The sequence below is a fragment of the Melozone crissalis genome, unplaced genomic scaffold (assembly GCF_028551555.1).
Source record: "Melozone crissalis strain CALT ecotype California unplaced genomic scaffold, PUWL_Pcris_2 ptg000006l_1, whole genome shotgun sequence".
Taxonomy (NCBI): Eukaryota; Metazoa; Chordata; class Aves; order Passeriformes; family Passerellidae; genus Melozone; species Melozone crissalis.
The window spans coordinates 11136657-11150261 of record NW_026535784.1 but is presented as its reverse complement, the minus strand read 5'-3'; the positions used below and the strand labels follow the sequence as shown (position 1 = coordinate 11150261).

General features: G+C 37.5%; 1 protein-coding gene across 2 annotated transcripts in view; it reads right to left on the bottom strand.

The window, feature by feature from the left end:
* Nucleotides 1–13605, bottom strand: part of STK32B (serine/threonine kinase 32B) — a 159041-nt gene that overhangs the window by 26242 nt on the left and 119194 nt on the right. For both annotated transcript variants that reach the window (XM_054294447.1, XM_054294456.1), the window contains exons 7-8: nt 5614–5717; nt 1005–1121 (exon numbers count right to left, since the gene is read on the bottom strand). In XM_054294447.1, the coding sequence (XP_054150422.1) occupies nt 1005–1121; nt 5614–5717 (221 nt within the window). The remainder of the gene's footprint in view (nt 1–1004; nt 1122–5613; nt 5718–13605) is intronic.

The window sequence follows — 13605 nt, the reverse complement described above, 5'->3', positions numbered from 1 at the left end:
CTAACAGATGCTAGAAGTCCCAGTTTTGAAAAAAAATTAAAAGTAATAAGTCACAGGATATGAGTACAGTTTAATTGCCACCAGATGGCTGTTGCAGGCATGAAGTGTATAAATGTATTAGCAACAAAAGTCTGCTTACAAATACACAAGAGCCCTCATGAAATGAAACATCACAGATCAATGCCACCCAACAATTTTTATTTTCTCTTAAATTTTTTGGAAAACACAGTTACACTGAGAATCCTGGCAACAATTAAAATTATCCACCTCACTGCTCTATCTATTCAAGACTACATTGCTAATTGCTGCTAAAGACATATTTTTTATTACTCTATTCAGACATTCACAAATATTTCCTGTTCAAGAATCAGTATTGATGATCTGAAATACCTAAAAGAGAGAGATTATCTTTGTGGTGTAGTCAGGCAATTAAAGCAAACAAAAAACTTTGATTTTAGGAAGAAAACAATTTTTAGCATTGGATACATTCAGAAAGAGCCCTGCCTTGTGGTTAAGTGATGTTTACAGCAAAGTGGCTTGACTTTTGTTATTGCAACTATAGCAACATGGGACAGGAAGGAATACAGCCATTCTAATTTCTAATCTCCCTGTCTGGAAACTGCAGCAGAAATTCAGAGGGCAGAGTGGTCCTTCCTTCCCTGTCCCACTTGTATATTCATATCTGGGGGGGTAATGAGGCCAGGGCACAAAGAGGAATTACTGACCCCAAACTTTTGCTATCTCTAGTGAATCAGCTTTAAAATAAAAGAAATTTAAAACTTTTACTTTGAAGCCATGAAAAGCCTGAGTCTAAGCCTAAGAACACTGCACCTTCTGAAAATACCACACCGCTCACATTCAGAGCAGCTAGAAATAAGCTCTGTTCTCTTATCCTTGAGATGTTGGCTGCCTAATGTGTGTGCTTGTCTGATGCCTTTTCCAGAGCTGGAGAGGCTTCAGGAAGAGGAGAGAAAAGAGGACAGAAGGTATTTGTGCTTTCTTACCTTTTTCAGTAGAGCTATCATGCCCTTGCACCATGCGGATGAGTAGTGAACTCTTTCGATCTTGAACATGTTGAGTATCTCATCGATGGGGGTGGCTGAATGGATTTCATAGGGCCTCTGGGATAAAATTAAATCAACATCAAGTCAAAAACAATGGATAAAAGAGTGCAGACTAGTCACATTTTCCTGAGCTCAGTATTGTGTGTCTTGAAAATATCAAACCCACGAAAATATTGTATAACAATTTTAAGTCTAATCCTTTGTGTGTGTGCTCTTCTTTGGTTGCAATGAATGTAATTACTCATAGATGCATTTCCTCTGCAAATTTTTCTCTCATGAAAGGAAGTATCAGTTCAAATGAGATGAATAAATAATTTTGTTCCTGGGGCGTTCCATGTGAAATGTGGATTGTTTACTACTTTTTGCTTGTAATCCTAGTGATCAGTTCTTGCAACCTAAACCAACAAAACTGATGACAAAAGGAGCTTTGTCATCCTTATTTTACTGAGTATAGAAGAGAAAGAAACTAAAAAGTGCTTACAAAAGTCTGTGTCAGAATCACAGTAAAAAAAGAGGACTCCAAATACCAATTTTTCTTGTTTGATTTTTTTAAAATCCAAAATTAACACACTACATAGATCTGCTGTCATGTGTTTGCAGTGCCTAATTTCTTTTATAGATGAAGAAAAGCTCTGATCTTTGCAGTGCTTTATTCATTAAGTTTTCTCTGATTTATCTTTTATTACATGCAGAATTTGGAAATAAAATACTACATATAATTTTATATTCTTGTTATTTTCTGTGCACACACTTGTGTATTTGAAGCAAGTTGTTATAATTATACTTAATGTATTTTTGTAAACAAGTGCAGAGAGTGGATTGCTAGTGAATTAAGTTTTAGCCAGCAGGTGATAAATATGTGATATGAGATCTGCAGCTAAATGCCATCCCAGCAACAGTGTGTAAATTAATGCATCATAATTCATAATCAACATAGAATTACCTATTAATCCAATATCCTGAACAGCAAAGGGCAGACACTCATTACCTTGACTAAGAAATGAATCATCCCTTGACTTTTGCTAGTATGTACTGGTAGAAGATTATAATTTAAGAATATTTCTAGGTGTTAGTTATCTAATCTGTTAAGGAATTGGAGTAACTCCTCATAAATACCCAGGACATGTTCTTATTCTGGGGCAATTCATGCATATATTTAACTTTCATATGCATGAAACCAAGTGCATTCCAAGGTACTCAGGTGCTCTAAAAATACATTCAAGGAGGGTCTAAATCTTTTTGCTTTGATTCACATTCAGTTAGCCCATTATCATTTAGCTATACCATGTCCATATAAATTCAACAGAACTTAAACATCACTTTAAATGCATAATTTTCCTGAACTGGGTTAAAAATTGTCAGTAGAAATAGTCTGTTATATGCTTTCCTCTACATGTGGTAATGTTGCCATGAAACAGTTCTTAAAAATGAGACTTTTGCATGTTTTCTGTCACCGATAAGCAATGTACTGCTGACTTAACTTGATCTAACAACGTGATCAATAGGATCATTGAGTCAGAATGTACATTAATTGTTGAAAATGGCAATTAACTCAAAAATTAGCAACTATAAGGAATTACAAATCATCAAAAGTTTTTCTGTTAAGGATGTTTCTGCCCATGCATTTTTCCTGACAGGAAAATCCCTAAAATTTGCCTTATTTTCAAGATTATTGACATTCTAAAATCTTGAATTTTTGAGATTTGCAGACATTTTAAATGTTTTTATTAGTTAATTCAAACTATAAATGGCCATTATAAGTTTAGTCTTTTGAGGCCCTTCAAACCTCTATCTCCCCTGTTTTTCAGCTGTTCAATCCACTCAAGGATTCCTTCAGTTATATTTTGCAGAAAAAGGAAAGAAATCTGGTTTGCTTTTGTTGAGGATTTTTTGTCAAGGTTTGTTGTTAGTTGTTCACACTGCAGTGAAAGTCAGAATCTGGGAATCCCACCTACTACTCATTCCTTCACTTTGTCTCTACTGAATTCATGGTATATACATTTATTGTAGCATTTTATCAGTTGTCTATAGCTCAGGACCAGACTGGCACATGGCATGGTTTGCAGCATACAGTTTAATTATAGTTTAATTTCTTGTACTTTGTGAGAAGATCGATGTTTGAGGCAAAGCTGTATGAATTTGTATTTTTCTTGCTAGCTTTTTTACCAGCAGCTGGATAAGGAGAAAAATGTACCTATAACTTATTAAGAAATGTTAGTTACACTATGGATTACTGAAAAATGGTGCAGAAAGCTCTGTACTGGACACAGCATGCTCCTGTGTTTACAGGCTCATTTTAAGCAGGACATGGTTTTGGCTGCCCAGCAGTGGGAAGCCAGAAATGAGAATGGCTGGAATGCCTTGATCACCCTGAGCAGCAGATGCAAATAAAACCAAAAATTCAGCTCATTGACAAACAACTAATTTTTACTCATTTTTCTTTTCCTTATCACCTCTTGAATTCAGGCTGTCAGTATCGTACGCTATGCACAGCTCCGAGGTGGAAAATCAAATTTGCGATGTTTCTTATTTCTGTTGCTGCCTCCTTCCTTGGCTCCTGCCTTTCCCATGCAGCAGCACGGAGCAGGCTCCAGCTGCAGAAAGCCCTGTGTCCTGTGGCTCTGCCCCGTGCCACAGCTCCTCCTTGCCCAGGGCTGCTGCTGCGGGCGCGGGTGGGCTGCTCCGAGAGCCTGCCCGTGTTCAGGGGGCATGAGGCTGTTCCCTCTGGCTGTTTCTCTGCTGGACAGAGCTGTGGGCGCCTGGAGGAGCAGGACTGCGTGCCGGCAGGTTTAGCTCTCAGCCTTGTGTGCAAACTGCGCCTCCAGAGCCATCTGCTGCTGCGGCAGATGGGGCTCCCGAGCTCGCAGTTGTTGAGACAGCGACGTGCCTCGGGTTAAGCACATCTCCTCAACCCACTGCTACTCCTCTTGTCATCACTCGGGTCAGTTTAGGCCTTGTTTAGACTACAGAAATTTGGAAAATACACACCTTTTCCTTGTCCATGCAGTGGTGTGAGCTGCCAAGCCATCCTCTGGCTGGCTCGGTAGCCAAGAGCTGCTCGTCAGGAGAAAACAAGCAGCTGGCTTGGGTAGCTTGAGCAGGTTCAGATGGCAACATTTTTATTTTATAAAAAACCTAACAAGAAATTGATTCAGTCTCAACTGTGCTTTGTTTGTAGCCAGACTGACTTATTCAGGAAAGACTGTATGGGTCTCGGCAAATGGATATCATATATAATTTTTTTTATTTTTAAAGTGAATTGTCACATCAAAGTGATCTTTTGTGATTAGTCTTGGGAGTTCAGCTTTCATTAACAATCTATCATTGCTCTCCTTTCTTGGAGACAGTCACTGGTGAAAGGGTTGATATAAAACCATCAGAAATGTTCTCTTAATTTGCTGTAAGTGCAGCTAGAACTACTGTCTGTGACTAGGACTGAGGATGTATTATGCTTATCACTGCCAGACTTTAACTCCTCCATTCCAGAAATAATGTCAGTCTAAAAACTCCCTAAGGTTTGAGAATTATGGTAGAGAAAAATTGATAATAATTGTCAGTTTGTTGTTTTTGTTAAGAAAGGTTTTAATACTCCTCTATTTTGAGGGATGAAACAGTCTTTGCATGGGAGAGATCTTTGTTTCAGGAGCATGACTTTTGTTATTCCTATGGAAATACAAAATAGATTGGCCAAATTTTAGGCCTTTGGAAAAAGTCGCTTCTGAAGTAACAATATGCCGACACTCTGAAATTAAATTTTCCATTTAAAAATAAGAATAATAATTATTTCTTATTTCTATTTTCCTTTATCTGTTCTCCTACATGAAATTGTGAGATCTTTGTGGGCTGAATTGTCTGACAAGGTAGCCAAACTCTATTAGTGTCATAATATAAAAAAAAGTACTGCAATGCAATAACATCCACTTTCCAAAACAGGCATGAAAAATAATTTTTAAAACCCCAAACAGCTGCTTTAGCTACATCATCATCCTGAAATAGTATCTAAATCACTGTTTTCTGTGGGGAATAGTAAATATTTAAGCAACTGACTGAAATCCTTTGGACCAAAATGGAAAAGAGTTTTCCATTATCTTCTGTGATATTCAACCATGCTCAGGAAGATTTTTCATTAAGCTTATTCACATAATTGATTAGATAAGAAACAAATGCACTGGCACTAAGAATTTTCTGTAGTTGGGCCAAGCATCTTAGGAAATTAGATTAGATCTCTTATGGTATTAGCCAAGAGAATCAAAGAGAAAATAGAGTGTGAAGTAACTCAACTTCTATTTTAAAAAAAATACCATTGTTTGCAATTCAGCATTATAAAGAAGCTGTTAAACATTAGGCTTTTCCTTTGCCAAACTGAGGCAAGTTTCCATAATTTGAGTAGGAGGTGAAACTTTCCCAAGAGTGTTTTCAGCTGGGGAAGAACCAGGGCAGCATTCCTGACCTGGGCCTTGCACACTCAAATTTTATCCTGAAGAGCGCACTCAGGGCCACTGCAAACTTGAGATTTTTGTTAGAAAACAAAAAATTCCATCATTCTTACCCAGCCCCTCAGTAATTCATATGCTGTAATTCCTAGGGACCACCAGTCTACCGGGTACGAGTATCCTGGACCTCCATCCATAAAAGCCTGGAACACTTCTGGAGCTAAAATAGTAAATCAAATTGAACAAAAAGGCATTTCATTAAAGTTAGACTATGGGTGATATTTCACAGCTGAAAAATGAATAAGGACTCAACAAACTGGAATTAAATAGATTTAGAAGCACAGCATATTCAGGGTGAAGTTTCAGTGCCTTGTTTTACTGGTAACAAGCAACTTTTGCCAGGCAGGGTATTTCAAAAGTCAGTAATTTCATATGTTAATTCTTACTTGGTTCATTTAAGTTATGTGAATAAAAATAAGTAATAGGATGAGAATTCTAGGTCTGAAGTGTGACTTAGTACACTTAGGGTAATGTAAACATTTTATGGGAGAAATATCTGCAAGTGAGGTGATTCTTCGTGATTGATGAAGGCATTTAATATGGTAAATCTCATCCTTATTCTACATTTGGATAGAACTAATCAGAAAGGTTTTAGAGGTATTCAACACAGGAAAATGGTAGATAGAAATCCTGACATTGATTTTATGATGATGGAAGAAAACGCTCTGTCAATGAAGTAATGACTTCCATAAACTTCTGTGGATGAAAAGAAAAGGTATTTTCAATACAAGGATCCACTTTATCTTAATTTTATGAAAAAAACTGTACTAAATAATGTTACTGTAATTTCTTCAGAAAACCAGATATAAATAAGAGTGCGTATGAAATGAAATGAAGTGAAATGAAATGAAATGAAGTGAAATGAAAACTTGGTCATGCTTTTCTAATGATTTAACAGCAGAATCTCAGTACACTTTGTTAAAACAACATTTTCACTGGAGATTTTCTAAACAGCACTGTCCCCAGCTGTAACATCAAGCTAGATTACAATTACCATGTGAGCCACTCCTGACCATGATACTGAGGCTAATTTACCATGTTAGCACTTATTTCCACAGCCTCACTTTGTGGTGTGCACACTGCAGTGAATGCTGCAGTCTGGTCACACTTCTGACTGGCAGCTTGGGATTTTACTGTCTATGGCATTTAGAGAAGCACCTTTAATAAATGGAAAGGCATTCCTCTTAGAAGAGTTTTTGCAGGCCTTGCATTATGGATGGCAACCTAATAATTTACAGCTCCAGACCTGACTTCAGAAAGTCTTCAAGTGCCAAACATAATAGAAGATTTCAGCATCCATTTGTTAGTTATGGCAAAACTCTGATCTGTAGAATAAAAACAGTGAATGTATGAAAGTGGTCTTACACTCTTTGACCAGCAGGACCATGTCTAAACATGTTTGGTATGAGATCTGTAGGCACCTACAGATTTTTTTTCTGGAATACCTGTGTTTGGAGAATAGGTGACCACGGATCTCTGGCAGAGGAAGACTTGTAATGTGATCCAGTATGACATAAAACAGAAATGCCACAAGTCATTACACTGAGTTAACTCTTTCTCACCTCCAGATGACACAGCTTCCCCTGGCATGTTATATCTTCATGTGTATTTTAGCTCTTATTTGTGTGCTGCTGGTGTGCAGGCACATCCTACAGGTGTGCAGTGTATCACATAGGTGGTGAGAGCATAAGAAGGATTCTTTTTGTTACTTTAGTTGATCAATGCACTTAAATTGCCCATCAGGCACCAAACTTACATTTTGAATATCACCACAGGAACCTTGTAGTGAAGGTTTCCTTGACTTAGCCCCATTTGTTATGGTTTTTGCCCATTGTGCCTAGATGATGTACAATATCTCATTACAGAAAATAGCCTTTTGGCATTTTTACTGAACTATGCAGGTATAATGCTGGTTTCACTATTTCTTTTATAGCCTTAACATTTTATTAATGAGACAGATCGCTATCTGATTTCTGTGAGAGAGAGGTGAAAGTACTTTATTGATGTAACCTATGACATTGACAGAATGGTGCAGCTGTTTTGCTAATTTAGTGATGGAGCTATTGACTTTTATTTTATTTTATTGTTCTAAAATTCGCAAGGTCAACTCATCCTACATGAAGCAGATCAGCAGCAAGTGCTTTATTTTGCCCTGGAGTTTTAAAGCTGTTTTCTCACCTTAAGCTGTTGGCATTCTGAGGACAGAATCTGAGCAGTTAAGGTCCTGATTTTTAAAGCCTCTTTTTGCCCACTTCAACAGCATTATTTTCAGTCCAGCTGGAATGCCTCTCTGCATTCCATCAGCTCCAGTGAAATGGTTGTAAACACTCTCTTCCCATGGTGGGGGGACTGGCAGAGGGTGCAATATGATTTGCAGTATCCTATACTCAGGTTTTTTCTCAGGGTGAAATCTCAACCATGTTGAAGCCAAAAGACCTTTCTTTAGTTTGACAAGGCTGTTGAATACCCATTTCACACTTAGCTTGTGCTTAATATGTCTAAAAGTCTTTTTGAACTGAGACATTAGGTGCAAACAGAGGGTTCCAGGCTGTGTGCAGACTGCTGGAGTTTGCCAGCTCATTCAGAAACAGAGCATGATCTTACAGATAGACAGCAGACCCTCCAAGTCATGGAATTAACCAAGCTCTGAAGAACTAGAGCCATGAAATACAGGATATAATATTAGATTTTTCTGTACTAAATAACTATGCCTGGGGAACCAATTCAGAGTGCAAACTGGTTAGGATAAAAGCAAATAAAAACTCTATAAGGAAAGATTAAATTCTGCATTGATTTTCTTTAACACCGTTACTTTAGTATCTGTAATATTATAAAATTTGAACTTGATTCCAGGATCAGCTTGGACAGCCAGCCTGCAGCCTGCTCGGGGTAGATTCTTCCAAAGGATGATCAGATTTGAGTTTGCCTGCTTGGAGCAAAGGCAACAGCTCTGCTGTATGTGCCTGTTGTGAACATATCCTCTATTGATAACAGGTATTGGATGAGAAGAATACTTCATCTTTTATCCCATAGGCAGAAGTATTCTGCCTTCAAGAGTTTGTCTGAACAAGTGTGAGAGTACCTGCAAGAAAAAGAGTTTCATATTTTTTCCTCTAGAAGTTTCCACTATACAAAGGCTTTTCAGGAAAATAAATGGGGTTAATATTGGGTGTGTTCCTGCAGTTTGTTCTGGCCAAGAGCTGTAGTTGCAATCACACACACTTGGGGGAAAGGCAGCTGATGTTTGCATGGCTGGAGCTCAACTGTTAAACAGTGAGGGTAAGTCAAGTAATAGCAAAGTGTGATCTGACACCTTTCATGCAACTTTTTGAAAATGACAAAGAAACACCATTTAAATATCAATGCCATTCCAAGATGGGATATCTGGACTAATTTTTTAACAGAGCAAAGAAAATCAGGAATGTCTCTGTCTTATATAATAACAAGTAATTGCACATACTAACTTTGGCAACTAGCCAAGCTAGAAGTCCTTCTATTGTTTTTTTGCTACATCTATATTTTTCTGTTAATAATACACTTTCATTATTTTACTGTTTACCTGCTTTGCTTTCTTGAAAAGTTATATAAATAATCCACATTTGTAATGTATTGTGTGCTTCAGTGCATTTCTTGGTTGTCCCCAATAAAAATTTCCAGTCGGTACTTTTTTCCAACTAATAAATTAAAATAAATCCTCTTCAGACATGTATCTTGTGATGCTTTTGCACTGTATCTTTTTAATAATGCCATACTGCTGCAGAGTGTAGGAAGTAAATAAATGGTTATTTCTCTCTAAAACAAAACCATACTAGAGGACAACCTATGAAACCTATGAACAAGTTGAATGTGAGAGCAAATCTAGTGGGTCTGCATCCATCTCAGAAGCAATGGCATACTGGGATATCCTCACTCCTGTTCTGTAGTTTTGTGCAAAAGGGAGTAATTTTTGACAAATCCATTCATGTATTTAACTATTCACTGGAATTTTCATACCAGTCCTATGATCTGCAATGTGAATTATGTAGATGATGCATCTCATATTGCATACATATTTTCCTAGGGATCTACAATAAAAATAAAGTTATAAAAAAGGAAATTTTATGTAGCTGGTTGGTAATTATCTACCTTTATTTGTGGAAAGATATTAGTATCTAATAATGTGATTCATGAGCTTGAAATACAAGAGAATATCAATGTAAATGCAAATAATGCTAAACAAAATTTTCACTCTTTATTCCTATTGTAAAAGTCCATTTTGTACAAAGAATAAAATGTTTTAAGTAGGGTTTCTGAAAATCTGCTGAGTATTCATTGGTATCACAACTTCATAAATTGAAAGTGGTCTGGGTCTGTGAAATTCAGACTATTTTTAATTTGGTGCTCAAAGGTGAGTTTGAAAATGCTGTCCATGACAGAATGATCAATTTGAGGTCTATCTCTTGGTTGGCAAAAAGAAAAGCTGCTGCTATTTCTGATGGAGCATCTACAGACTAACAAATCAGTCTCTTTAAGCCATAACTTGCAAGTCAGTCTTGCAAGAGGGATTACTGTAAGGAGCTGACTGTCAATGAAAAGCTAAATATTGCCAATGACTTCTGGTCATCACTTCCTGCACAATGCCCTGTGCCAGTTATGTAATCAATATGAGAAACTGAAAATGAAACAAACAAACAAAAAACCCAAGTGTTTTTGTTTTGTTTGTTTGTTTTAATTGATCCAGTTCAGGTGGATATGTCCAAAACATTTCTTAAGAATGAGATCCCTGACACTGCTCATCCAGTTGTCGAGCTACAACTCTCTGATGTCTATTTCCAGCTCAGCAGAGACTCTGCATGTCAGTGAGGGGAATCAGAGGTTTGTGGCTTACTGGGGGTGTTGCAAAGCAACACACTCTGGTGTAGCCATTGCAAAAAAACATATTTCAGTGGTGTGGGTCTTACTGCAGTGCCTGAGATTTCAGATTATGAAAATACATTCCAGAGTCATTAACTGAGATTCAGCGTAATATCACAATGCCAGCTATCACTCTCCTTCCACATCTTAGTCCCTGATCTTGGGGAAAAAATTGTGTGTATTGATGTATGTCCATTGATATATGCCCATTGATATATGCCCAAATTGATATGTGCCCATATATACAATACACACAGCATAAGCAATATTTTGATTGACTAGCACAGGACAAGCTGTTAAAAGGTTGGATGTTTACATCTAACAAACTCGTGAATGATGATGTATAGAACACATTTATAGTTTCACCTTGTTGAATCAGGCTTAAGGCATGACAGATTGAGCTGAATAAAAAATGAACTTGATTTTTGGAATAATATTCCAAGAACCTTGAACTGAGATGTTTCAGTGAAATATTAATTGCTTTCTCAGCACTGTGATAATAATGTAATTTTCACTTTCCCCTGAGAAGTAAATTCAGGGGTCAGTAATTTTTCTGGATCATGATTTAAATAAAAAACAGAAATCAAACTACAATGATAACCAGTGATCTTCTATCCAGAGTAGAAGCTGTTTCAAGAGCAAAATGGAAGAAAACAATTTCCCTCTCCCTGAATAGAAATGTGGATTTGGTAAACTATCAGTTTAGCTCCTAGTGTTTACTTCTTATGTGCTAAAAAGGTCTAAATTATAGTGGTCAGCCTTCTGACTCAGAGCTTTAGACTAGCCAGCTGCTAACTTCTATTTTATAAGGCAAAATGCTGCTTAAAGCCTGGGCATGCTGGGATGGCAATTTTCTAGCATGAGATTTTTACTTGTTACAGCCATGTAACTGATTTTGCACCATTATTCACATTATACACCTCAATAGTTTTAATACTCATACTTAATGAAATTATTCAATCAAAGTAAATAATTTAGATACCATTACCTGAAAACAGACATGGCATTTAGAATGCCTTATTAGTTTTCCATATGGCTATATAACCTCTCCTGCCCTTATTCAGCCTCTATCCTCATACAACCCCCTGCTTTACTCAACCACTGAACAGAGCTCACTTCTTGACCTTGCACAGAGAAGCCCTTGGTGGCTGAACATCTGGATCAGCCCCAGAGAAACAACCTTGAGCTGCTGCCCCTGCTGAAAGAAAGCCCAGCAGCAATGAGCAAGTCATGGTCTCCCATTATTGAACATGAAATTGTACACAAGCGCCTTTGTTACTCCATACAAAAACCTCACAGTGGCTGCAGGGCCAGTTTTTCTAGCAATTTTTAGAAGGGATTTTGTCAAAAAATATCCATTTGGTGTTTGGAAGATTGTTTCAGAGTATAGCCAGCAGCTGTTCTGCCCAGTACTGAAATTAGTGGGTCTGTGTAATGGGATTTGCAGGACAGACTGTACCTGACACACCAGAAGGGCTGTTCCATGCTCCTGCATCACATTCTCCCAGCAGGTTAGAAAATATCTTTGCACCAGTTTCTGTATGCAAAAACCTGGGGGTTAACCAGGAGTTATCCAGGGGACAGAAGGGCCCTGCTGGGGCATTTTCCAACTCTGCTGCACCTCTGCTCCCCTCAGATCTGCCTGCAGAGCTCCACAGCACACCAGGCCCTTTTAGGCAGGCAATAAATAAACAAACAAACAAATTAACAAAAAGAAAAAAAGCCCAAACCAAAACTACCTCTTGAACTCAGAGTGAGGTAATTATTAACTGAAATAGTAAAAAAAATTATTATATTAGTAGTTCTGCTGGAAGATCTTAAAGGATCATAGCCGGTCAAAGAGCACAAGGAGGTGAAGAGCAGCTATAGATAATAACTTCTTTCCTCCTGGGGTTCCTCATCTGCTTATGTTCCTACTCATTAGTGTCAGAGTGGAACCAAAACCTGACTATGTTTAATCACACATGTTTACATGTGTGTAAACATCACAGGGTTTAAGGGATTAAGTACTGATGTGTGTTTAATCCCCTCAGCCACGTAGCTCCTGGCACAAGCTGAAAATCCCATCAGTGTGGGGAATATTTATTTCAGCACCTCAGAGTCTCACACAGCCACTCTTCGTTCTTGCTACTCAGAACAAAGAGAAGCCTCCCTTGTCATGCTGACATCATGAGATCTCCCTGGGATCAAAAGGTCAGGTAATGATATGACCAGAGAAACTCAGCTGACAGGCAGTCAAACCCCCTGTAGGATAAAAACAGGATTTTTAAAAACCTAAACACTGCCTTAACTGCATTCAAAATGCAATGGGCTGCAAAACAGTATTTAATTTCAGAGCATTGTTTATTATGAGTTCAAGAAAGACCAAAGAATGATGACTTTTGAAAACTCAACTCAAAATTTTCCCTGCTATATTTTAAGCATCCGAGAAACAAATTCAGTTCAACGGGATAATTTTTTCCATGTGAAAGGTTTATACTAGGACATCCACTGGCTTTCCTCTGAGTACAATTGTACACCTACAGAGGATTAATTAATAAATATGGATGACTCATACATTTTAGAAGTTCAGTGGACCAGTGTAAATCCACAATACTTTGGTAATCTCAGGCATACAGTCATTCTTCACCATGACAGCAGCCTATGAAAGGAGCTGTGAAAACCTGAGATAACAGGCCTGTGAGATAGGAATGGAGTAGCTGAAACCTTTCACATAATTTATGACTGATTTTATTGACTTTGGATTTTTTTCAGGTGTATTTGTGTAATAAAATGTATTTTATTGGTTCAATTTGAGGTAAAGTCACAGTGCATCATTTGAATATCCTCAGTCTCTTGCTGTGAAAAACATCAAAGGCTCTACCTGGTCCCCCAAACCCTGCTACCATTAAAACCAAAAGCTCCCAAATACTAAAACAAAAATAAGCAACAACAGCAACAAAAGCACACAAAAAACCCACATTAAAAAAAAAAAAAAACCAACGAAACTTAAACCCCCCAGAATATAACTTGTGAATGGAAAGGTTTTGCAACACTCAGAAATAACACACAGATCTATAGAATTGATCATTCCAAAATATTTCAATAAGGAAAAAGCTTATGCTATAGGACTCAAAAACACATAAATTTACCAAAGTGAGGAATAAAAGAAAGGT